The sequence below is a fragment of the Cyprinodon tularosa genome, unplaced genomic scaffold (assembly GCF_016077235.1).
Source record: "Cyprinodon tularosa strain WSP-4 unplaced genomic scaffold, ASM1607723v1 ctg1559, whole genome shotgun sequence".
In the NCBI taxonomy this organism is placed as follows: Eukaryota; Metazoa; Chordata; class Actinopteri; order Cyprinodontiformes; family Cyprinodontidae; genus Cyprinodon; species Cyprinodon tularosa.
In genome coordinates, this window is record NW_024038394.1 from 1,240 (window position 1) to 28,324 (window position 27,085).

General features: G+C 36.0%; 1 protein-coding gene and 5 non-coding genes across 7 annotated transcripts; all 6 read right to left on the minus strand.

Annotated features, from left to right (window-relative positions):
• Positions 1 to 252: 252 nt before the first annotated feature.
• On the minus strand, positions 253 to 12,716 carry asip2b (agouti signaling protein, nonagouti homolog (mouse) 2b). 2 transcript variants are annotated; one of them, XM_038280058.1, is made up of 4 exons: positions 12,598 to 12,716; positions 12,369 to 12,485; positions 4,278 to 4,351; positions 253 to 1,093 (listed from the first exon to the last, which is right to left on the minus strand). In XM_038280058.1, exons 2-4 carry the CDS (start codon positions 12,472 to 12,474, stop codon positions 926 to 928), a joined length of 348 nt encoding a protein of 115 aa, XP_038135986.1. In that variant the 5' UTR covers positions 12,475 to 12,485; positions 12,598 to 12,716; the 3' UTR covers positions 253 to 925. The 2 variants fall into 2 exon arrangements, with proteins under 2 accessions (XP_038135986.1, XP_038135985.1); XM_038280057.1 differs by lacking the exon at positions 12,598 to 12,716 and having other exon boundaries at positions 12,369 to 12,588.
• Positions 12,717 to 19,866: 7,150 nt separating this feature from the next.
• trnar-ucu lies at positions 19,867 to 19,952 on the minus strand. Its single transcript is given in 2 exon segments — positions 19,867 to 19,902; positions 19,916 to 19,952. It is a non-coding gene; the product is annotated as a tRNA-Arg (tRNA).
• Positions 19,953 to 20,454: 502 nt separating this feature from the next.
• trnar-ucu lies at positions 20,455 to 20,540 on the minus strand. The gene is given in 2 exon segments: positions 20,455 to 20,490; positions 20,504 to 20,540. It is a non-coding gene; the product is annotated as a tRNA-Arg (tRNA).
• A 653-nt stretch (positions 20,541 to 21,193) lies between these two features.
• Positions 21,194 to 21,279, minus strand: trnar-ucu. Its single transcript is given in 2 exon segments — positions 21,194 to 21,229; positions 21,243 to 21,279. It is a non-coding gene; the product is annotated as a tRNA-Arg (tRNA).
• Positions 21,280 to 22,767: 1,488 nt separating this feature from the next.
• On the minus strand, positions 22,768 to 22,853 carry trnar-ucu. The gene is given in 2 exon segments: positions 22,768 to 22,803; positions 22,817 to 22,853. It is a non-coding gene; the product is annotated as a tRNA-Arg (tRNA).
• A 646-nt stretch (positions 22,854 to 23,499) lies between these two features.
• Positions 23,500 to 23,585, minus strand: trnar-ucu. Its single transcript is given in 2 exon segments — positions 23,500 to 23,535; positions 23,549 to 23,585. It is a non-coding gene; the product is annotated as a tRNA-Arg (tRNA).
• Positions 23,586 to 27,085: the final 3,500 nt, after the last annotated feature.

Consider the following 27,085-nt stretch of genomic DNA (forward strand, 5'->3'; position numbering starts at 1 on the left):
AGAAACATTTTCTTAAATTAATCTGAGAAATCAGCAACGTTGCTCTTAAAACATTCTTTGGTTAAAGCGATTCACTCCATACTTGTCTCTCTGAGTCTCCTGTGGCATGTTAAAGTCTGTTTTTCATAAAAAAATCTATCTTTAAATCATTGAAGTGTAACAAAAATATGAAAGAGGTGTTGATGTAAAAATGTATTTTTAGGTGGGAGGGGTATTTCAGCTGGAAACAAGATAAATAACATCAATAAAATCATCAGCTAACAGCATTTTTATTAGATAGCAAAAATATTCACTTTCAACACAAACAACTACACACGAATAATTAGGGGCAAGCAATCTTTAAGAAAAGATGAGAAGTTGTACAGTAAATATGTTTGGGTGTCTGCATTAATAACAAGAAATCACTGAATACAAAAATATTTAAAAGCAGCAATATTTATCAGTGGAATTTCTTTGTCTTAAAACATAAAGGATATAAGACAACCTTTTTCAGCCCCTGTGATACAGTTTAAACAGTGTTTGGGTGTTAAACATCCTTGTTTTTAAGCAGCATTAACTGGAACCTGGTTTTATTAGACGACACACAGTAGGTGGTCCAACATGCAGCATAAGAGTTACTGATGATTGTTAGAAATGATGTTCTGGGTAGAGATAATTGTACATTTTTTTTTTTTTTTTTGCAAAATATCAAAGGTTCCAGCATCTTTAAGTGTGAATCAGTGCTGCTCTTTTACATGAGACACCCTTATCAGAAATCTCTCTCTTTTCACTACCTCATTCACAACTACTGCACGTTGCCATTTGAGGATATTTAAGGTCCTATTTAAGCAAAAATAGAAGAATTGTCTGAATTCGCCCCCCACTGCATGTGATGATGTGGACCACGGAATCGTGTGAAATGCACAAGCATCTGCGTGTCCTCCCACTAGGTCCTCCTCAAGCACAGGGGATTCATCCTCCAGCAGTGACAGATGGTGTTAAAGAGCCGGCAGCGACAGGAGGCGCACGGGTCGCAGCAAGGCATGTGGGAGGAGCAGTTTTCCATCAGGCGGCCGCAGCGGCGTGCTGGAGCTATGAGATGGGACCTGTGTTTCTGAAACAATACCACAGGTGAATTGGTGAACTTTTAACTGACAACATGGAAAAGCTCAATAAATCTGAAAAAAAATTAAGTTTTCATTTTTATTGATAAGATTTTAATTAAATTCAGTCAATTTCTATAGCACCAATTCACAACACGTCATCTTTTTACAGTTCAAGGCTTTTTACAGTTCAACCAGATCATCCAGTCAGATTGATGCAAAGTTTTCTATCTAAGGAAAACCAGCTGATTGCATCGACTCATTGACTCTTCAGCAATCCCTCACACTAAGCATGCTTGGAGCATTTTAACAATGGAAATTACGCGGGCTACTCCCCCACAGATCCGGCCTTTTTTCTTCCCAATTCTTCTGTCTGTAATGGAGACGGTGGAGAGAAATCCATAGACATAATATAAGAGTAGACCCCTCGTTGACTGTCGAGGGGCAGGAATTAAAGGAGCCATCTTGGGGAGGTCGACCTCCTACCCTAACCAGCTGGTTTAACCAGAACACAAGAAGGATGGCTCAGAACTGTGCGGCGTATTTTTTTCTAAATTGACGGATGTTGACATCAGGGATCGAGGGATAACTTTGTGTAGTAATTAGAGCTTTGTAAGACATTATTGAATAAACAGCATATGTACACACTACACACTATATATATATATATATATATATATATATATATATATATATATATATATATATATATATATATATATATATATATATATATATATATATATATATATATTGACCTTAATAGGTGTATAAAAATGACAGAATAGTTGACGGGGTTAAAAAAAAATACTGTACTGTAAAATGTTTATACAAATGTAAATATTATGCATCTGAAGAATAAATAATCGATACAGCTAAGGACATTTTTACAGTATTTTTACAGTATATTTATACATAGATACATTTATATCTACATATATATGTATAAAAATATATCTTTATATCTACAGATATATAGATATATTTTTATATACATATATATCCATAGAGAGAGATATGTACACACACACACACATATATATATATATATATATATATATATATATATATATATATATACATATTAGGGGTGGAACGGTTCACAAAATCCACGGTTCGGTTCGATACATGTTGATTGTTACACCGAAATTCCATAAAAATTTATGAAATTAATGAAAAAATCCCCCAAAAAATAATGGATTGTAATTATTTTAAATGATCCGCGGAAACCCTGGATCATTTCCGTATGTTTTGCTGCTTTGAATTTAATCATCTGGCGCATGCTCTCTACCATCTCCAAGGAACTCAGAGCGGACGGGAGCCACAGTGGGAGCGGGGGTTGCTGACGGAGTATGAGGGATTTCGGGGTTAGCATGACATGTTGCTGTTAGCATAAACAAAACGTGTTGCACAATGCTTGCACACTGTTGCACTTTTATCCACAACTTTCTTTCCGCCGTCATCGTAGGTCACTCTAAATGCAAAGCGCTCCCATACAGCAGACCTATAAAGTGCTGCTGGCGCGTCTTCCAACTCCTGTTCTTTCCCACTCGCCATACCCACACAATTCTCCACAACAGCTGATTTTTTTCTGCTACACCCGGCTATGCTGCTTCGCTTCTTCTTCTTCTTGTTTACTACTGGTGGTTGGCTTTGGTCGCCTATGAGAAAAAGGAGCAGCGCATGAGCCGAACGAAACACACGCGAACCGAACTGAGACAGTCGAACCGAACGGTTCGGACGGTTTTCATAAATTGTCCCATCCCTAATATATATACATACCATCGCAGGGTATAGTAATATGCATTTTATATACTTTTCTATTTTATAATTGCATTGTATTTTATGATTATGCACAGCACTTCGGTCCTGTCGGTGTATAAAGTGCTTCATAAATAAAGTTGGTATGGGATGAGCTGGTTCTAACATTTCTCATCTGCTCATGTGTGCAGAAGTCAATGTTAGAAGATCTGGTGCGTATGAGGTAGGCATTTAAACTTTTCGCTTTAGCAACGAGTGCACGCTTCTTGCTTTGCAATCAAGGTGAATAGTTCTAAGATTTGCAAATTAGCAACCTCACAAAAACACATCTTGCCAGAAGTTAATAGATGCATCAGCCTTGAATACAGAAATGTTTCAAACCAATGAAATGCAGAGTATGACTTTAACTAGAAGCATCAGGCTGAAGCAAAACAAACCTGGCTGCACCGGTGGATGTACTGCAAACAGACTGATATTCAGTCTGTTTTAGCTGGAATACCGCTTATCTCTTTATTAAGAGGAGCAAAAGGAATGCGATTTTTGCCTTTGTGAAAAGGAAGATGTTTGCGCCTTCCATCTTTCCAACCAGATAGAGTTAGATTAGATTTAATAGGAGTTTGATTTATCCGTTAAGTGGAGCAAATGAAGAAGCTGCAGAGGGATCCTATTGTTATAACCGTGTCCCCTTTAGTCGCTCTCATACACGACAAATTGGCTGAAGCTGAAAAACTTTTCATTACTGATGTAAAATTGGGAAAAGATGAAAAAGTCCTCAGCGGTGATTACCAGCTGGTATTTGGGAGCCTGAAGTCTGTCAACACCAGAGTCGTCTCCTCTGCTGGAATCTGGTGCTCAAATATGCAAGTTAAGTGACAAGAGAGAGAGAATAGTTTTATATTTAATTTATTTCAAAATTGTGTGCATTAAAAAAGCTTGTCTTTGTTTTATTAACTGATTAATATTTTACTGTTCTAAACGATGACAACAAAAAAAATATTGAAAAGGGGCGTAATACACGTTGGTACCAAAATGTTGGAATTGTCACAACCCTAGATGCCCCACGGGGATTTAACCAATCAGCTTGAAGAATTGTGCTGATTGTCCCTCCCTTTTGTAAACACTTTCCGGAGGAGCCTTTCCAGATGGATAATGTGTAGAATTTAAGCTGAACTACACCCACCAATCTGGATCATGCCAGATTAGCAGTGATCATGCTTCCTTCAATAAAAGGAAGAAAGTTGGATTTTTATTTTTTTTTTTTAAGAAATCAAAGAACCTTGGAGAACTTTGAGATTGCTCTCATCATCTGCTCTGAATATATTTCCTATTTTATGAGAGCATCCATGATGGTAGGAAGCTTAAAGCTTTCTGAACGGCGACTCATTTCATCCAGTCTAGAGTTAACATGCCTGAAGCAACGTGACCCAAACTTACAGGGATGTGAGGATGCTCTATCGGGGAAATGTTTTGCCTCGCAAAAAGTCGTCTGGCCTTTGCTTGTCCCCAAACTAGAAAGAAAAATGAGAGGAAAAATAAACGTTAGATAACAAATAAATACAAAACACCTAAATCAAATGAACGACTTTTTGCTGAAGAGGACTGCTGCAGGAAAGCAGCTCTCACAAACTCCTGGATTAGATTAACTCCACATACAAAAACTTAACCCCTGTGGCAAGACAAAAACAAAAAATTATATTTGTCAGGGCTCGATGTTAACCATTGCCCGATCGCCCAGGGCAAGTAGTTTTTATTGTCGGGAGAGTACAAATTTCATTGCATTTGCCCGCCGGGCAAGTGCAATGATCGCAAAAAAAATTTATTTATCACTTAAAATTACTTTAAAATCACCGACATTTGCTGAAAACGACCCACGAGCGTTGCCGGCGCCATTTTTGTTGTTTTGTACACATTCTCGCGTATGCATTTCCGCTAGATGCCATGATTTTTCTCTCCTTGGGGAGATAATTCTGCAGAGCAGCAGCTGGATGATGAATTTAATCTATACTATAAAACACGCTAGATTAAAAATTATCAGTCAGGGATTAGTAAAATAATAATAATAATTGTATGCGCACAGTGTAAATATTTCTATCATATGGCAGTCTTCTGTACAGTGATGCAGGTCATACATTAAAAAATGTTCATAAAAGTTTTTTCTCTTAGACATTGCAGTGGTGCATTTAAATGTAATAGAGCTAAACATGTTAAATTGGTGAGTAGTAGTAGTGTAGGTTTTTAACCTGTGAAGTTTTTTTTTTAGGTTTTTAACATTGCAATTTATATTTTTCCAAGCAGACAACAGTTTAAAGCAAAGTTTAGTTTGAAAAGAATGTGCAGGAAGGATTGAAAAGCATGTTGACACGGTAATGTAGGCTTGAGTTCATTATCTGACGCATGCAGATACACACCAGGAACCTGGAAACTTAAAAAATACTGAATTACAAAAAACATTTAAAAAACAAACATGTTTCATTGATATATATACAAAAATGAATATTAGGAACTATATTTATCAAATATTATACTGGGCAAGTAAAAATTGTTTCTGGGCAACTGAAATGTAAAAGCCACTTGCCCAAAGGGCAACTGTTTATCCAACAGTTCCTTATCTGAATCTGACTGAGCTTAAGCTGTTAAAAATGAAAATGGGATCATTTATTGGCTTTAATGGGTCCAGTGGGGATGGAGACCACATGGAGACCGGTGGTTTTACAGAGCGGCGATTCAGAGTGGCTGAAAATAATAACAAAACATTTACATTTTTTTTATTTTTAAATTTATGTAATTAATACTTACAGTATCTAATATATACAGTGTAGTGGGGAAAAAGTATTCAACTATTCACTCAAGTTAAATAAACAGAGGTGGATGGATTTCACTCAGTCAGCACTTTATTTTCTTATCTTTGCACAAAAAAGCACAACTAAATATATGAAGCGAGAGAAATCTACATTTTCTGACCAAAACAGATACGAAAAAATATATAGTATATTGCTTATTTGACCCTCAAATGATAGAAAATGCAATTAAACCGATGACGCTTTGGTACTAAATAGAAATATAACCTAAATATAAACCATAGGTGTTTTTCTCTCTGGTGCATTTTTGTTTAAAACACCGTTTTTCTCTTTTTAAGTAAAGTTACTCAAAATTTTACTTAACTAAAAGGAGCAACGTTTCATCATATTTTTTACTCAAGTAAAAGTAATACGGGTTAGTAAAACATTTTTTCCCCCCAAAAAAGTAAGTGTAAATGTAACTGAGAATTTAACTAGTTACTACTAACCCCTGGTTGATACTTTGGATCAGCTACACTGAGGTTTCTGACTCATAGATCTGCAGTTTTTCTCTGCAGTCCAGTAGATGGGGACAAACGCCTGGTTTCTAACAATAGATTGAAAGGAAACCAGCAGCAACAGCAGACATTTGATGCAGTAATCAGAGCCTTGACATTTTTTCATGAGAAATTGTAAAAATTAGAAAAAGTCCCAAAGCCAAAAAGCCTAATTGTGGCTAAAGTTTAGGCCTTTGGAGCTACTTGAATCGGAATTTTATAATCTCTCTTGCGTGCAGTGATGGGAGTAACGGCGTTGAAAGTAACGGCGTTACTAACGCCGCTACCTTTTTTAGTAACGAGTAATCAAAATGATTACTCTAACTGTAACTATAACGCAGTTACAATTGCCGACACCCCGTTACCGCACGTTACTCAGGTCGCACAATTAACCTTTTTTCATGATAGGACTCATGCGCGCGTCATGAGAGAGAGGAGGATGGAGAGTGAGGAGGACTCCAGCAGGAAAACAGCGCTTTCCAGATGGAAATACCGGTGTTACGTTGAGCTGCGTTTCCCCATCAGATACGGTTTCCCCTGCATCTCCGCACAGCGCGGCGGCACGATTCACCGCGCAAGCGACAGGAAACCCGCATGCTCGCTAAAGGCGCGTAACAGCCGCCCTGTGCTCGCGCCACAGGAGAACTATGGAGAGCGTGAACGATCATTAGCCTATATGGAGATGGATGGATGGATGGATGGATGGATGGATGGATGGATGGATGGATGGATGGATGGATGGATGTAGCTACATGTTGCAGTATCTATAACAACCCAAACACAGGATTTCAGAATTAGACATCCCCAGTTATTAATTTCATACACTCGCAAAAGTAACGCAATAGTTACTTTTACTACTAACTAGTTACTTTTATTGTGGAGTAACTCAGTTACTTTTTGGGAGAAGTAACTAGTAACTATAACTAATTACTTTTTCAAAGTAACGTGCCCAACACTGCTTGCGTGTCACAGTCTGCTAGTAGCCCATTGAATTAGAATCAGTTCATCATTAAACGCCTGAAATCATAGTATTTTACAAGCACAGTGATGATGACGTGATTATTGTCCCAGAAGTTACTGCTATAAACTATAGTATTGATATTTCGTTTAAATCTAAAGTGTTTCCCACCCTGCAGCTGTCAGGTTCGGCTTTAAAAGCGTTTCCATCTCTGTTTTTCCACATCTAATCCAGCGTTTCCCTGGGTTGCTCATCCTAAGTCATTAGGCTCTCATGCTACAAGTGCTACCCTAAGAAACTGATGGGACCGATCAGTATTGGAGCTGAGAGGGGATGGCATACCCCTTCTTAAAAAAATCTTAAAAATCATCCCTCTGTGACATTTTATTACTGAATGTGTAAAATTTCTACTATATTAACAGTAATGGCTATAATATTGTAACCTGACTCCGCCAGATGGATTTGCTCCGCATATCCATCTGGAAACCTTCCGTTGAAGTAATATTGGGAAGGGGCGAAAATACTGGTTAGCTGATTGGCCTATGTTGGTGATAGACGGGCCAAAAAAAACAATCAGATCAACGATGCATATGACGTACTAACAGAGCGACGACAAAGAGGAGCCAATTGATAGATCAAACTTTTGCCGAAACCAGTCGGGAGAAGAGCAAAAACATCTTTTCCTCTGAGAAAAGCCTCCAGAGCAGTGTTTTGCTCTTCTTTCAGTGAAGAAATACTCTGTAATTCCGATAAAACTTGCTCGATAGCCACGCTAACGCTAGTTTCATCGGCTGAAGCCGCCATGTTTTTTAGACTGAACTGTCGCGCTTCTCGTTGCGTCACACCTCAACCCGCCTCAAAGCCAACGCTGATTGGACGTTCGTTTGGTGAACGGCTCCAAATTTTCTTCAACAGAGTCTCCAGACTGATTAGCGAGTGAAATCTTGAAAGCCAAAGACCATCCTGATCTCACGAGGCTAATAATATTGCCCTTTCAACATTTGGTGGGCGTTGGGCTTACCAGTAGCCTGAGCAAAATAAATAAAATCGCAGAAGTGTCCTACTGTACCATGATTATGAAGCTGATCACAGCGCCCCCTACCGAACAAGATGGGTAGCCCGGTCAGCGAGGACCTGAGGAAGAGCGGCTGCTGACGTCACTCTGCTGCGCCCGCCGCTCAGAATGCTTTTTCGTTTTCGAGTTTTGGATAGAACTTTACTGGCAGACCACGAAAACGTAAAAGCAATGTCTGCTGTGTTTTCTCTTTGATTATGGCATAAAATGTGCAGCCTTAGAGAAAAAAACGCAAATAGTATGATTGATTACTAATTTCATTTATGAGTTAAAAAATGCAGCCATAATCTTAAAATGAAAAAGCATTTCTGGAAATGCTTTTTCATTTTCAAATTTTACATTTCAAATAGAATTTTGGTATGTATTTGCTGGGGTACATTTTGAAAAATAAATCTAAAATGTCTTTTTCTTTTTCATTTTAATTAAGTAAAAAAATGAACAGTGTTAAAGAAGAAAATGAAAATGCAAACAGGATGATTGATCACTAATTTCATTTATGAGTCAAATAATGCAAAAAGGAAAAATTTCTGGAAATGCTTTTTCATTTGAAATATGGTAACGATTCGCTTCCATAGTCTGGGTGCGTACAATGTTTTCGTCAGCAGTTTGGACATAATTCTGTGTCTCTACGCCACCAAAGAGTCTTGCATATCTACTACAGCGTCTTCATTGGTACTGTGTTCGCTTGTGTGGATGCGTTTATAAAAAGATACCATGTTGATCTTTACTAGCCCAAATTATTAAAGCTATGAAAGATACCAAATAGGGATTAATGATCTATCAGCATTTATGTTGGTATTGGCTGATGTGGTCATTTCTAAACATATCAGTATTGGCCAAAGTACAAATGGAGAAAAAGATTAAAGATGTTTATTGCCATTAATTTTGTGTTTTAATTTTAGGAAAGGAGGAGGAGGGGATTGGTCATGTAGTCTTTGTTTAAATGACAGTGCTAGAGCTGCAGCGCAGGAGTGTTGTTATAACTGAAGCAGAGAGGCAATGTCAACACTCTGGTCGTTGTTTGGTAGGAGAGGTTTCCTGATTGATTCCTACCATAGAACAGATGCTGAAACAGAATGAATGTTTAGTTCAACAAAATATTGCCATAATAGAGTCCACATTTTTGCATTTCAAGTAAAAAAAACACAACAAAAATGAAAATAAAATATCAATACTTTTTGCCGCCATTTAATAAAGAAAATACAATAAATTATTGAGAGTAACTAAGACAATGTGGAATTATGGATGGAATTTTGTTCATTATTGTTGCTAGAACAAAAATACATTTTTTGAAGCCACAATAGAAATTTTGAAAAATTTCTTAATAAAACAAAAAAATCTAAATGTATTTTTGTATTTTCTAAATAAATGCTCATATTTTAGTTTTTCAGTTTTTTCACATTTGTCTTCAGATTATTATTCTTTCCAATTATTTTTAAAATTGCTTTTTTTAGATCACATTTTCTTCACTTGTGGGGATGTGGAAACACATTTCTACTGGTCTGCTTGGATGATAGCGACAACATTTGTGTTTGTATTGAGAATGTTTTCTGTGCAATTTGTAAAACTCAATCTGAAAAAAAAAGCACTTGAAAAAATAGATTTTTGAAAAATAAAATCTGAGAAAATAGGAAAGTTACTCATTTTTATTAAGAAGCTTTTCAAAGTTTTATTTCGGAAACACTATTTTTTTTTCTTCAATTTTGTAGTTACAAAACATGTTCTTTGCTTGCAACAATAATGGAATAAAATGCACACCATACATGATCAGTACATGTGTAAGCACAATAAACATAGTGGAAACATCTGGAATAAACCTGATCATTTCCAAACTTGGACTATTATTAGGTGATGATCTAATGTTCTACTTTTTGACCAGTAAAAGTAGAATTGGCAGCTCAGATTTGGCCCATTGGCTGTGAGTTTGACTCCTTTAGGATTTAATTAGATTGTAATAGTAGAGTTTACAACATTTAAGATGAGAAAGATTTTTCAAATTTCTCATTTTTGCATTTTACAAAAAAGGGCTTTTTGACAGAAACTAATACATTTTAGCATCCAATGTGACAAAAACATAGCAGATCTAGTCATAAAAATTCACCTACGTGGTTTAAAGGAATAAAAAAAAAATAATTAAAATTAAATTCTATTTTATTATTAATTACCAACTGATTCATTATTACTTATAGTATAAATATTCTTACAGAATTGTTTTTATTAGTTATAGATAAAATAACAGAAACAGAGAAGGGTTAAAGATTAAAAAAAATCTACGGAAGCGTATTGCATTCACCAAAAAAAAATCAGACAGCTAATAATAATTACGAGATCGGTATCTCGAAATTATGAGATCAGATCCCATAATTACAAGATAATATCTCATAATTATGTAATTATGAGATAAGCTGTCAGATAATTTTTTCTTTGGTGAATGCAATACGCTTCCGTACAAAACAAACAAACATATTGTTGTATAAAAATACCGTATGTGTATTTTAGTAGATGAGTCCTCCACATCATAGGTGTCTAAAATTTGTTTTCTTTTCATGTATGAATGATAATTCTCAGACTTAAAGTCTTACAGTTTGTATGTTATTTATAACATACAAACCACTATGGTACGTAGCAGTTAATGGGAGTGTTTCCTGTTTTTCTCAGAATTCTTAACGTTGTGTTTTTTTATTCTCTATGGCACCGTGATAAAGATGGAAGTGTGTTAGAAAGAGTTCCCTCTTGGGTGCTGCTGACTAAATTGTTTATGTGCTGCTGTTAATATTTCAAGTCGATACTGATTCTTCCTAACTCTGTTCTAAATTTGACTTTATAATTATAATAAAAACTTTAGAATATAATTAATAAGGTTAAATTAATTCGATTTATTTTATTGATATAAAGAAACACAGATAATTTCAGTTTTGCAGTGATCTGAATGAATTTGCCTTTATCATGTTTAAAGCTGAGGTCTTCAACAGGGGGTCCGCGACCCCTAGGGGGTCCTCGGAGGTACTGCATGGGGGTCGCGAAAGTTTTGGTTGATTACTTTTTTTATATTCCCTCCTGCAATTTTTTGCAGTAATTAAAATGTCTTTAAATACACATTAACATGAATTCAATACACTGTAGTAAACAGATAAATGGAGGCAGAAGATGTCTTTCAGTCAACAATGCTCACATTCAGAGACACACAAGAGCTCTTTCAGACCAGGGCACCATTTCATTCACAACACCTGTCCCATCAACCAGGAATCAGAATCAGAAATACTTTAATAATCCCAGGGAGGAATTACTTTCGTTACATGACTCCATCTGTAATAGAGTGACTGTAGGACCAGTTTGATAGAACACTATTTCATACAATAAATATAATTAGGGGGTCCCCGCTCCATCTCGCAATCAGTTTGGGGGTCCTTGGCTTTGAAAACGTTGAAGACCCCTGGTTTAAAGTAATTATATAATAATATTTGCATTTAACCAACTGAAGTAACTTCGGTGATAATTTCAGTAAATTCAACATATTATTTTTTAGTTTAAGCCTAGAAGGAAATAAATACTGTTGCAAGATTTTTTTCTCAGTTCAAATTCCAGAATTTCCCCATTGTGGGACAATAAAGGCATTTTCTATTTCTATTTTCTATATAGTTAAAAGTAAACAGGAAAATAAGTCCTGCAATTACAAAGAACCTTTCCTAAAAAATAAAATAAAGAAACTAGTCCTCAAGTATGAATTTAGTGCATCAGATATTTTAACAAAACCAGATCTTCCCCTATTTAAAACTCCAGGGTTTTGCAGCCAATCTTGCTATTCAGAAGTGTTTAACCCTTTTTCTAATAATTTTATTTCATGCATTCTGATTTTGCAACCCAGGAAAATCAAGCAGTTTGTGCGATAAATGGCCCATATTACCACTGACTGTCTGAGGATGAAATCTGAGTTATTACAGCCACAACAACACATGCTGACAAATATAGGATTGAAGCCTTTAAATCACATAAAATTTGTGAATTTGACGGATTTTTAAGTTTGTCAGGACAGATGAAAGTCAGTGTTAGATCAAACAATTGCAATATAATATATATATGCGCAGTTCATATTTTTTATTTTTTTGGGGTGGGGTGTTTTCACACTCAGCGCGCATAATAAAGCACATACATACATACCAGTAACATTGTGGGTCTTCCTCGGGTCTCTCTTGGTGTCCTCTGCCCATGACAGACGCACTAGAAGCAGGAGCAGGCAGAAGTGTCTCCCGGCGGTGCTTCTCATGCTGGATGAACCTGTTGGAGACAATAAATAACATCCTCTCATGAAGGAAACGCGTCTGAAGGTTTGAGCTGCTGATTAAAAAGGTGGAGGAGTGAAAGGAATGAAAGCCTCCAGCTGGCGTACTTCTGTTCAGTTTTATTCTCTTTTTAACGGTCGGTTCTGATCAGATGTTTCTGAGCTTCAGCTGAAGACAGGAAGGAGGAGCGGAGCGCGCGCCCCCGCTTTCATTTCTACACGTTTCACTAAATATCTCCTAAAATCAAAAAGCATTAAACAAGAAGAAAAAAAAAATATTTATATTATATATATATATATATATATATATGTATATATATATATATATATATATATATATATATATATATATATATATATATATATATATATATATATATATATATATATATATATATATATATAAATATATATATAGGATATATATAATAGAGACAGAAATTTTTAGGTTCTAGGTTTTGTCCCTCTGTTCTTGTCCCGTTTCTTCTTGTTTTCCTCTCTATATTTTCTACTCAGCTGACTTTTCATGCTGTCTCTAAAAGAATAAAATATTTTTTTCCAAGCACTAAGCTCACTTAGCTGATTGCTCCTTCCTGTGTTTCCAAAAAGGCCAAAGTAAATAACCCAGTCCTTCTTTTCACTGTAGACAAGCCATGATCTGCTTATCTGTTCTCCATTTTTCATTTGGATGAAATAATAGCTGCATGAATCATGACAGCAGACAAGATAGAGGAGAGCAGGAGGCGGGGTTACCAATCTACTCGCTCTGGAGAGCAGAGTTCGCTGCTTTTAGATGTTGTCACTAAAGTCTGCAGTACCAGAAAAAAGTCGCTAGATTTGGCACTAGGTGTTTTTTTGAAATCAAAGTGCTAGAGGGGTCTGAAAAGTCGCTAAATATAGCGACTAAAGCGCTAAGTTGGAAACACTGCTCTTTGCATCGTTTGGTTTTTAAATGATTTGCTGCTGTCTGTTTGGACCTTTCTGAACATGTGCAGCAAATGGACTGATCCAATATGGTGGACACTGAAGGGGGGGGCTGAGACACACTTAATATTATAAACGTTCTGATGGCATTTTAGCAAAACTATTTTGATCCATAATTTTATATTTTACCATAATTAATGTGCATAAATAAGGAATAGTCGTATTAACCATAAATGTAAAAAGAGTTTATGGGGCCCCCAGGAACTTGGAGCCCTAGGTAACTGCCTACTATAGCCTAATGGTAAATTACCCCCGTCCTGCATATATATATATATATATATATATATATATATATATATATATATATATATATATATATATTTATATATATATATATATATATATATATATATATATATATATATATTTTTTTTTTTTTTTGTGATGCACCACCTAAAGTCAGGTTGGTGCTTTTTCATCTAACAAACAGCTGATTCCATCAAGTCTTCGAGTTAGCAGGATAATTTAGTAAATGAATAAATTAAATATGAATTCTATAAATTAAACTTGCATTAACACCAAATCTCTTACTGATATTGGGAATTGGTACAATATCCTCCAAAAAAATAATGTTTTTATCTGCTTGAGTTAAATTCACTTTGTCAAGCCTTTTCTAATGTCCCACACTACAAAATGAGTAGAAACAGTCTATAGAATTAGTGCTATGGTATCGGTCAATACTCAAAGCTCCAACATTTGTATCGTATCAAAAAAAGCTGTATCAGTACATCCCGGATATTTTATAACGTTAGGAATTCCTTATAATGTAGCCAAAGAAATTTTACTAGAAGCAAACTCAATAAAGGATGTAAATACATAATAGTATTTAAACTTTTTTTTTAAACTTTTTATTTGTATTTTTTTTTAGAACAAACAAAACAGAACACAATGGGGGACTGTTCAAAAGAGCATGACCAATATGAATAACAGACCAGGTTAAAAAGAGACTTCAAACCTCTTAGCTGTAGAAAATAAGTCAATCTCTCCATCGAATATGTTTCTTCAACAGTCTCTAGCACTTGGTTTTCTTTTTTAAACCAGTTTCTTGTTATGGCCTTATTCTATGCATTCTTCAGAATTTTGAAGTTGTATCTATCCTTTTTGGGGAATAACTCTTTGGGTAGCAGACCCAACAGAAAGATCTTGGGATCTTTAGGAACAGCATAAACCATAATGTAATCTGTGAGCTTAAGAGATACTGTCTCAGAATAGTATTAAACACGTACATGTCCCAAAGATGTGGGAGTGATTGTTTAATAAGTGACCACACAGTTTTCAATTTTTTTTCTGATGCCCCTGAAATGAATTAGTACAGATAAGAAAGAAAGAAAGAAAGAAAGAAAGAAAGAAAGAAAGAAAGAAAGAAAGAAAGAAAGAAAGAAAGAAAGAAAGAAAGAAAGAAAGAAAGAAAGAAAGAAAGAAAGAAAGAAAGAAATGGTTGGGTTTGTGCTTGAATTAAGCTGGTTTCCCTGTCTGAAGTATTTAGAGGAGTAAAAACACACACTGCCAGCAGTTTCCATATTAGCTTGCAGCCAAGAATACTTTTCATACCATGCTTAATGAAATGTCAGTTTCAGGTCTTTGAACACTTGCTTTGCCAAACTTTAAGGTCTTGCAGTCTTACTCTTCTGTTCTTGCACCCTGTAGATCAGCTCTCCCAGTGCTAAAAAAACATGTAACTGGTTTTTAAGCAGCAAAGTATAAATATTTTCAGGCTGCCGAGATAAAACCTACGGTGGCCCAGAGGATTCAACACTAATATAAAAGCCGCAACACAATTAACATAAAAATTAACATTAAATTACAAAAAAAAAAACAATAATAATAACTTTACTCTCTTTTGTAAATCACATTACAACTAGGTTTCCTCTATAATACTCACTATCAAAGAGCTATCCTTAAAAATAATGAATATATTTTATTTATAATATACTATATAAATATGTAACATTTGTTAAACATAATCTTATAATATAAAAAAAGAAAACTTTGTGTGTAAATATTAATATGATAAATATTAATATTTAATTGCAAAATATATAACTTTGCATATATTTCGTCCAGTTCGAGGTCAGTTGAAATGGTTTCTAATCTGAAAGAATATTTATATAATTTAAAGGTACTTTTAGAATGTTTTGCTCTTTTAAGGGGTTGTGACATGTAAGAGATTATTTGCGATATTATCTCTGACTCATTTCATGTGATTAAAATGAGATCTAAGGAGCCTCCTATTCATTCTGACAGCAGCTGTCTGAACTGTGGACCGATCCAAGATGGCCGCCCTCCAGGTACGTCAGCTGCGCTACTGACAGCGTCCAACGATACGTATGTAATGTCTGTGTGTATAACGACCAACTGTTGCGTAACTTGCATTGTAGTTTTATATTTCCGTTGTGGATTTTTATATATATATCTTGCGACTTTTGTATTTGCATTGTGGCTTTTGTATTTGCGTTGTGGCTTTTGTACTTGCATTGTGGCTTTTGTATTTGTGTTGTGGCTTTTGTATTTGCGTTGCGGCTTTTGTTTTTGCGTTGCAGCTTTTGTATTTGCATTGTGGCTTTTGTATTTGCATTGTGGCTTTTGTATTTGCATTGTGGCTTTTGTACTTGCATTGTGGCTTTTGTATTTGTGTTGTGGCTTTTGTATTTGTGTTGCGGCTTTTGTTTTTGCTTTGCAGCTTTTGTATTAGTGTTGACACTTGTGGGCCACCATATAAATCAGATATTTTCTACATACAAATCCAAGTTCACATTTGATTACATTTCAAACACATTAGTCATAGAATATAAATTCCTAGTTCTCATCGCATGGTACAAAGTAAATGAGTCTAACTACCCTGCACAGATGTGCTATCTGTGCACATCTGTGTATTTTCTGCAACCTTAAAATAACTTGAAACCAGGCAATAATGTCTAAACATCTGGCAACAAAAGTGAGAAGACTCAGAGTTAAAATGTCCAACTTGTGCCAAAAGTAGATATTTTCTGTGGTATTTGTTAATTCTTACCACTGCTTTTTCTTTTTTTCTTCAGAGTTCACCGTAGCTTCAACCGTTGCCTCTTGACTCAAAACAACACATTACATGAGCCATTTCCAACATTTTCAGTGCTTCTTCATGTAATCCAAGAAAAATCACCCTGAAATAGTTTTTTACAATCTGTTGATCGTAGTGGCATTTAGAGTCTAAGTCAGGCATCCCCAAATTGGTCCTGGAGGGCCGCTGTCCTGCAGGTTTTAGAGGTTTCCCTGCTCCAGCACAGGTGATTTACATTGATAGCTGATAAACAGGCTTTTGCTGAACAGCAATCATCAGAATCAGCTGTGCTAAAGCAGAGAAACCTCTAAAACCTGCAGGACAGCGGCCCTCCAGGACCGACTTTGGGGATGGCTGCTCCAAGTCATGTCTCTATAAGGCACATTTTATTAACACTAACACTATTTTACTTGTCAAACATTTCCCTAGCTGAGCTTTTCATCAAATTATTAATTTTCCTAGGTGCATTGATGCCGGCCACTAAGCATAAGTATGTGCTTATATCTTATGAAAATAAGTTACGACCAGCCTCTAACAGCTCTATTTATGGCCACACCCTCAGGGCAAAGGTAATGACAGGGAAACATGAACTGAATCTCTCGGAGGATGGCTCCTGTTCTCATTGATTCCAACACTCTGGGGGTTTGGGGACAAATTGAGTCATTTAAGGGGCACGGCTGATTTGCATATCTTCAAAACATTTAAATCTAATATTTAGATTGAGCATATGACACAGTGGTTGCCGATCTTTTTGCATAGACTCCTCAGCAAGTGCTGCAGATGGCTGATTCATTTAAGTCCAACATGTGGCAGCAAGGAGATATCAGAAACATGCAGGGCAGTGATACTGATAGCGGAACAGGATGAAGAAAAACTGACATACGATATGTTTAACTTAAGATTCCAGATTTAGATTTAAGATATATATTTCAGGGGTTGACGTTAAGGACTTTACCTTTCACATTTCATTTGCCCAGAAACAATTTTTACTTGCCCAGTATAATGTTTGATAAATATAGTTTCTAATATTCATTTTTGTATATATATCAATGAAACATGTTTTTTATTTAAATGTTTTTTTGTAATTCAGTAAGTTTCCAGGTTCCTGGTGTGTATATGCATGCATCAGATAATGAACTCAAGCCTACATTACCGTGTTAACATTCTTTTCAAACTAAACTTTGCTTTAAACTGTTGTGTGCTTGGAAAAATATAAATTGTAATGTTAAAAATCTAAAAAAACTTGACAGGTTAAAAACTTACACTACTACTACTCACCAATTTAACATGTTTAGCTCTATAACATTTAAATGCACCACTGCAATGTCTAAGAGAAAAAAAATAATGAACATTTTTTTTATGTATGACCACTGTACAGAAGACTGCCATATGATAGAAATATTTACACTGTGCGCATACAACTATTATTATTATTTTCCTAATCCCTGACTGATAATTTTTTAATCTAGCGTGTATTATAGTATAGATTAAATTCATCATCCAGCTGCTGCTCTGCAGAATTCTCTCCCCAAGAGCTGAATCACGCCATCTAGCGGAAAATCACGCGGCTTTTTCAAATCACGCGAGAATGTGTACAAAGCAACAAAAATGGCGCCGGCAACGCTTGTGGGTCGTTTTCAGCGAATGTCGGTAATTTTAAAGTAATTTTGAGTGATAATTTTTTTTTTGCGATCATTGCACTTGCCCGGCGGGCAAGTGCAATGAAATTTGTACTCTCCCGACAATAAAAACTACTTGCCCCGGGAGATCGGGTAATGGTTAACATCGAGCCCTGTATTTACCCTTGATATAAATTTAAGATTAGGAAATACATATAATATTCAAATATAAATTTAAAAAAATTAAGAAATGGTTTAACTAGTAAACAATAATATTTAGATATAGATTTAACATTTACAATTGAGCAATTGCCGCTAAATGTGAGTAAAAATGCTCTATACTTGAAGAAAGTGTGGTTGTATAAAGAAATGTGATACATAAGGTTTTATTTGATATATTTTTACATGCTGCGCACCAGCATTTTTGTGTGTATTGGATATGTGTCTAATATCAACATAACAGGCAGCAATTAGTGAGGTGATTCCCCCCAAAAAATGTAATGTGTTGCAGGACATCTTCACAGTAACAATATTTCATACAGCACCTCACACTAACATGAAAATGCTCCAGAATTAATGTAACTTTGTATTTGCTGAAAGCAGTAAATCCTGATGTCTTTATTTAAGCGAATCTTCGGCAGAGTATTTCCAATGCTTCCTTTTGCAAATCTCAGCTAAAAAATAGGAAATATTCAGGGTTCCTTCAAACGATGCCAGTGTGGCATAGAGCACTGATAGAAGGTTAGTCACCGCTTGCAGATAAAGCAGGATTCTTCTTGGCTGTTTAAAGCTGTTTCTATGGTAACCTGCTATGGATACAGACGGCTAACAAAAGCAGATAACCAATGTTAAGGCCTGTTTCAGAAAATCATTGTGAGCTTTCAGAAGTCGGTATGCAAAATATAAGCATCTAGAGCTTTGAATCTTGGGTTCAAAAAGGAAGCTTAGTAAAGCATGTTAAGCATCCACATCCTGGGCAGATTTTTGACAGATTTTGGTGAATTGCCAGTTTCATTTCATGTATAATGGATGTGTCAGCAGCAGCTCCTTCTGTGTTGTTCAGCAACTGAGTATGCAAGGGGGCAATAAATGAACGTATAGGGGTATAATCCTTGGACATGATGTGGGTTGAATTCAGTTTATTTCTAAAGCACCAATTCACAACACCTCAAGGCACTTTACAGTTCACCATATCATCCAGTCAAATTGATTCAAAGTTTTCTATCTAAGGAAAATAAGTCTATTTTATCAACTCATTGATTCGAATGCAATCCCTCACATTAAGTATGCTTGTAGCGACAGTGGAGAGGAAAAACACAATTTTAACAGGAAGAAACACTAGCAGAACCTGTTCAGTGTGAGGGGTCATCTGCCGAGGCCGACTGGGGTTCAAGGAGACAGAACCAGAGATACAAAAGGCAACTGTAAAAGGCGGCCCCGTCCAGGAACCACACAGCCAGGCAGACGAGCTCCAAGTCAGCTCCCATGTCAGAGGATGAAGAGAGCACATCCAGTTAGTCACAGTCAGAGAAACAGGACTACACTGAAAAACAGGCCGAACTGACAGATTCTGTAGAGTGAGAGTCAAAATGCTTAAGTTCAGCTGTATTTGTAGAGCATACTTTGAAAGCTATGGTATCACAAGTTGTAAATTTCTACTTGCAATTTCATATGATGTAGTTAACATTCCCCTTCTCTTGTCAAGGCTATTTTTTTGGGAAAACTACATAAAAATTGTGACTCTGATGGGACTCAAACCCACAACCTTTGAATATCCTTGCCTGTCTAGAAGTCCAATGCGCTGTCCATCGCGCCACAGAGCCCTCAGACAGAAGAGTTATAAGGTAGAACTCTGCTATATTTCAGAGGGTAAGATCAATCTGGGATTTGTTTGTGTTTTACTCCTCCTTGCCCCAAATTCCTGGGTTTGTGAAAATGTAAATATCTGTTTGCAGTTTTCTCATTTATGCTAACATAATAATCATGCTGCAGCCAGGTTTCTGTAAGACACGTGAATTAATAAGATTCTGACAAATCTAGTCATTAACAACTTGTTGAAGATAAAGACTGTATGTTCAGCAAACCACATTTAGTTGTTTAAAGAAAATGTTCTCCATGAATTTCATTTGTAGGTTTCAACTTCTGACGGCACACAACATAAGTTGCCATGGTTAAGTGTAGATGAATTTGAGCTGGGTTAGTAGAGAATACTTTGAAAACAATGGAATCACAATTTGTAAATTTCTACTTGCATGTGCATATGATGTAGTTAACAATCCCATCCTCTTGTCAATACTATTTTTTGGGAAAACTGCATAAACATTGTGACTCTGATGGGACTCGAACCCACAACCTTTGAATATCTTTGTCTGTTTAGAAGTCCAATGCGCTGTCCATTGCGCCACAGAGCCCTGAGACACAACACTTCTAAGGTAGAACACTGATTGCCAGCAGCTTTATAGTGACGTCTTATTGCCTAGAAATTGGTAAGAACTGATCAAAGACTCTTATTGTGAGCTGCTGTATGTAAGTTTTAAATCAGGTTAAGCTAGAAAGGAGGGAAATAAAGAAGAGAAAATGGAAATGATCCTGCTATATTTTAGAGGGTAAGAGCAATTTGGAATTTGGAATCCTTCTCCTAGCCCCAAATTCCTGGGTTTGTGAAAATCTCAATATCTGGTTGCTGTTTTCTCATTTATGCTAACATAATAATCATGCTGCAGCCAGGTTTCTGTAAGACACGTGAATTAATAAGATTCTGACAAATCTAGTCATTACCAACTTGTTAAAGACAGAGACTGTATGTTCAGCAAACCACATTTAGTTGTTTAAAGAAAATGTTCTCCATGAATTTCATTTGTAGCTTTCAACTTCTGATGACACATGGCATAAAACATAAGTCACCATGGTTAACTGTTGACGAAGTTTAGCTGGGTTAGTAGAGCAAACTTTGAAAGCTGTGGAACCACAAGTTGTCAATTTCTACCTGAAATGTTATATCATGTAGTTAACATGCAAACCCTCTTGTTTAGTTTTTTTTTTTTTGAGAACTGCATAAAGGTCACGACTCTGGTGGGACTTGAACCCACAACCTTTGAATATCCTTGCCTGTCTAGAAGTCCAATGCGCTGTCCATTGCGTCACAGAGCCCTCAGACACAAGGGTTTTAAGGTAGAACACTGATTGCCAGCAACTTTATGGTGACGTCTTATTACTTAGAAATGGGTAAGAACTGATTAAAGACTCTTATTGTGAGCTGCTGTATGTAAGTTTTAACTTAGGTTAAGCTAGAAAGGAGGGAAATGAAGTAGATAAAATGGAAATGACCCTGCTATATTTTAGACGGTAAGAGCAATTTGGAATTTGTTTGTGTTTACTCCTCCTCCTAGCCCCAAATTCCTGGGTTCGTGAAAATGTAAATATCTGTTTTCAGTTTTCTCATTTATGCTAACAAAATAATCATGCTGCAGCCAGGTTTCTGTAAGACACGTGAATTAATACGATTGGGACAAATCTAGTCATTACCAACTTGTTGAAGACAGAAACTGTATGTTCAGCAATCCACATTTAGTTATTTAAAGAAAATGTTCTCCATGAATTTCAATTAGATAATCCTGATTTACTCCTCTAAGATTTTTAGCCCTTTATTGAATTTTGGCAAAAGCAAGACACTGTGCAGACAGGGTAATGAATGGGTAACAGTTAAGCAGCTGCAGAGAGGTTCTGTTAAAATACAACTCTGCCAGCATGTCTTTCAGTTAGCTCCTGGGAAACTCAATTAATGTGACAAAAAAAAAAGAGTAATAGCAATCCAATGCGTTTAATGTGAGTAGAATCTATTCTAAATGCAGAAGTCTTGAAACATTCTGTTAAATCAACTTTTTGATTTATAATTCCAATTTTGGGGGGTATTCACAGTAGAAATACACAGCTTGGAAGTAGTAGGTTTCAACTTCTGATGACACATGGCACACAACATAAGTCGCCATGGTTAAGTGTAGCTGAATTTTAGCTGGGTAATAGAGCATACTTTGAAAACAATGGAATCACAAGTTGTCAATTTCTACTTGCATGGGCATATGATGTAGTTAACATTCCCCTTCTCTTGTCAAGGCTATTTTTTTGGGAAAACTACATAAAAATTGTGACTCTGATGGGACTCAAACCCACAACCTTTGAATATCTTTGTCTGTCTAGAAGTCAAATGCACTGTCCATTGCGCCACAGAGCCCTCAGACAGAAGAGTTATAATAACTGTTCGCAGTTTTCTCATTTATGCTAACATAATAATCATGCTGCAGCCAGGTTTCTGTAAGACACGTGAATTAATAAGATTCGGACAAATCTAGTCATTACCAACTTGTTAAAGACAGAGACTGTATGTTCAGCAAACCACATTTAGTTGTTTATAGAAAATGTTCTCCATGAATTTCATTTGTAGGTTTCAACTTCAGATGACACATGGCGTACAACATAAGTCACCATGGTTAAATGTTGATGAAGTTTAACTGGGTTAGTAGAGCATACTTTGAAAGCTGTGGAACCACAAGTTGCCAATTTCTACTTGCAATTTCATATTATGTAGTTAACATTCCCACCCTCTTGTTTAGGGTTTTTTTGAGAGCTGCATAAAGATCATGACTCTGGTGGGACTCGAACCCACAACCTTTGAATATCCTTGCCTGTCTAGAAGTCCAATGCGCTGTCCATTGCACCACAGAGCCCTCAGTTTTGAGGTAGAACACTTATTCCCACCATATTTATAATGATGTCTTATTGGCTAGGAATTTGTTAAACACTCATTAAAGACTCTTATTGTGAGCTGTAGTATGTTGGTTTTAAATCAGGTCAAGCTAGAAAATGCAGAAATGAAGTAGATAAAATGGAAATGATCCTGCTATATTTTAGAGGGTAAGAGCAATTTGGAATTTGTTTGTGTTTACTCCTCCTCCTAGCCCCAAATTCCTGGGTTTATGAAAATGTAAATATCTGTTTGCAGTTTTCTCATTTATGCTAACATAATAATCATGCTGCAGCCAGGTTTCTGTAAGACAATGTAAATTAATAAGATTCTGATAAATGTAGTCAGTACCGTCTTGTTGAAGATAAAGACTGTATGTTCAGCAAAGCACATTTAGTTGTTTAAAGAAAATGTTCTCCATGAATTTCATTTGTAGGTTTCAACTTCTGACGGCACACAACATAAGTCTCCATGGTTAAGTGCAGATGAATTTTAGCTGGGTTAGTAGAGAATACTTTGAAAACAATGGAATCACAATTTGTAAATTTCTACTTGCATGTGCATATGATGTAGTTAACAATCCCATCCTCTTGTCAATACTATTTTTTGGGAAAACTGCATAAACATTGTGACTCTGATGGGACTCCAACCCACAACCTTTGAATATCTTAGTCAGTCTAGAAGTCCAATGCGCTATCCATTGCGCCACAGAGCCCTCGGACACAACACTTTTAAGGTAGAACACTGATTGCCAGCAGCTTTATAGTGACGTCTTATTGCCTAGAAATTGGTAAGAACTGATTAAAGACTCTTATTGTGAGCTGCTGTATGTAAGTTTTAAATCAGGCTAAGCTAGAAAGGAGGGAAATAAAGTAGAGAAAATGGAAATGATCCTGCTATATTTTAGAGGGTAAGAGCAATTTGGAATTTGGAATCCTCCTCCTAGCCCCAAATTCCTGGGTTTGTGTAAATGTAAATATCTGGACCTAGTTTTCTAATTTATGCTAACATAATCATCATGCTGCAGCCAGGTTTCTGTAAGGCATCCTGAATTAATAAGATTCTGACAAATCTAGTCATTACTAGTGTTGCGCCGATGCCATTTTTTGGCCCCGATACCCGACAAGTAGCCTTAAAGACTCTTATTGTGAGTTGTTGTATGTAAGTTGTCATACAGGTTAAACTCCCAAAATTTTCTGACCAATCAAACTTTGATTGACATATTTTGTTATCCAATGTGATTCGTTTTTCAATTAGTAAAGGTGTTTGTTCTAACTGTGTGTTCCAACACTGTGTTTGTTCTAGCTGTGTGATCGAACTGTTTGTCCTAACTGTGGTTCTCTTTGTTCCAACTCTGTGTTTAACTCCGTTTTCCAACTTTGTGTTCCAACTGTGTGTTCTAACTTTGTATTGCAACTGTGTCTTCTAACTGTGTTCTAACGGTGTGTTCTGGCAGAGTGCAAAAAGAACCAAAAAAGCATCACATTAAAAGTTCTTCAAAAAAAGAATGCAGTTAAAAAATATTTTTTTTTTTGCCTTGACACATTGAGTTGCTTTAATTATTTTGAAATATGCTGGTTATGGTGCTTCAAGACTAAGCAAAGAGAAATCAGTATTTCCAGTATATCAGGTAATCGTCAGATATCCCAGCTTTTCGCAAGTAGAGAAAGCAACATCAAGGTTTCATTTTGCAGATATCCCAGCTTTTTTCATACCTTGAACGCATCACCCCCTTGTGAAACACCCTGCGGAAAGAAAGTCTCAAAAGTCGAAAGCACAAAGCAAAGCAGATCTGTGCACTCGTGTTTTGTTATTCGTGCATTTTCAGTGTATTATTACTTGATTAGTTTAAATGGTTTGAATTTGAGAAATTGTAAACACATTTGTAAATGTCAAGGTACACATTTAAACTTTGTGTGATACGCATTTGTGAACAGAGATGTACACTTATGAATTTTGTTCTAAACTTGTGGATTTTATCTTACGCATACAAATCTTGCCGTATGCTATGTTAATCTTTTTGAGACTGGTTTAGCTCCATATAATATGATCTCTCTTTTTCATTTTCATCAGAACTCTGGCTGCAGCATTTTGGATCAACTGAAGGCTTTTAACTACAGTTTGATGACTTCCTGATAGTAAAGAATTACAATATTCTAGCCTTAAAGTAACAAATACAAACATGGACTAGTTTCTCACTATCGCCCCTGGATAGGATATTTTAAAATTTTGAAATATTCCTGAGATGAAAGAAGGAAGTTCTAGAAACCTGTTTGATATGGGATTTAAATGACAGGTCCTGATCAAAAATAACAACAAAATGTTTTACTTTATTACCTGAGATTAACTTAATCCCATTATTTATCAAAGACTCTGGTTAAAAGACTATATCTGCTCTTTTGTTTGCATTCAGGAGCAGAAAGTAAAGAGTCATCCAGGTTTTTATTTCTTCAAGACATGCCTGTAATCTATGTAATCGGTTAGTTTCATCTGGATTTACAGACATAGCTGGGTATCATCAGCATAACAGAGGAAATTAATCCCATATGTATAGTAAAGAGAATTGGTCCTAGCATCACAGTGTTTACAAATCAAAAAGGGACCTATATAAGTGACATTAAGAAGTTAATTAAGTGTAATAGACAACTTAGACACTCACAAAGATCTATTTGTCAAATTTGTCATGGAATTCATGCGGTGACGAGCAGCATTATACCAAAAGTAAATAAAGTATATTTCCCATAATGCAGTCATCAAACTTGTTACAATACCAATCTTAACTAACTTTAAATTGCTTTTCTCTTTTGTACAGCTGATGGGTGTGCTCACAAAAGCTTGGATCAAGACAAAAGTCTCACTGTTTGATACGCATTGCTTAGCAGTGAAGCACAGTTCATTTAACACAGCAGGAGATTTCTGTGGCATTCAGGAAATCTTGGCGGATGATTATTTCCAGAACATACGAACCTGAAAACTGTCTGTTTTAGTTTAATATCACAAGTCTAGGAGAGAGTTGTTACTGAAAACTGTAGAATGGAACATGTAATCATTTAGATCATTGCACTCACAAAACAGTGTAAGTAAAAACAAATGTTTAGATTTCATTAGCTAACCTTAACAAAGTCGTAATATAAATATAGCCTTTTAGACATAAATCATGGCCCTTGGCCTTGAAGTCGGTGCTCTGAACGAGGCATAAACTGCAAGGATCTAACAGGAAAGAAAAGCATGTTTTTCCAAACATGACTTCCTCAACACAACGCCACATATTGGTTCACCAGTTCTCTGTACTCAGCATCTTGTCCATCTCTGTATAAACTTAAAACTGCACAATCATCTGAGTATTTCTTCATATGACAGAGGTATTGTTCAGACTGAAGTCTGAGAAATGTACTTATACTTACATATCTCTGTCTCTCTCAGACACACACAAACACACAAACTACTGGGTTATTTACATTCTTAGGGTAGAATCAAAATGTAATATGAGGATATATATTCATGGTTTGTAGCATGCAGTGTTTAAACAATGTGCAGAAAAATCATATTTTTACTCAAGTAAAAGTAAAAAGCATCCTTTCAAGAAAATACTGAAGTAGGAGGGAAAAAGTAGTTGATAAAAAAGGCAACTCAAATACTGAGTAACTGATCTAATTACTACTCATGACCTTAAGAACTGATTTAATATTTTACAAAGGGATGTAAAATTGGGCAAAATATTAAATGATATGCAAATTCTGGAATAAGATAAACAAAACATAGCATACAGTGATTAAACATGAAATTCCAAGAATTTCTAAAAGTAGAATGGGAGGCAGATCTTTTAGTTATCAGGCTCCTCTCCTGTGGAACCAACTACCAGTTTTAGTCCGTGAGGCAGACAGCCTGTCTACTTTTAAGGCTAGGCTTAAAACTTTCCTTTTTGATAAAGCTTCTAGTTAGAGTGGCTCAGGTTATCCTGAGCTATCTCTATAGTTATGCTGCTATAGGCTTAGACTGCTGGAGGACATAGGGATCCCTTTTTCATCATTCCGCTTCATTCTATCTCTATTCTCCCACTCTGCAGAATCTGTTAGTTCAATCTCTAATGTTCAGCTGTTTGGCTGTGACTCCATCCTGGAGAGAAATATTACCTGTGCTGCTGCCATCAACACCTTTGTTTATAGATGTTGGAGATCGGCCTGTTTTCCAGTGTAGTCCTGTTTTCTCTGACCG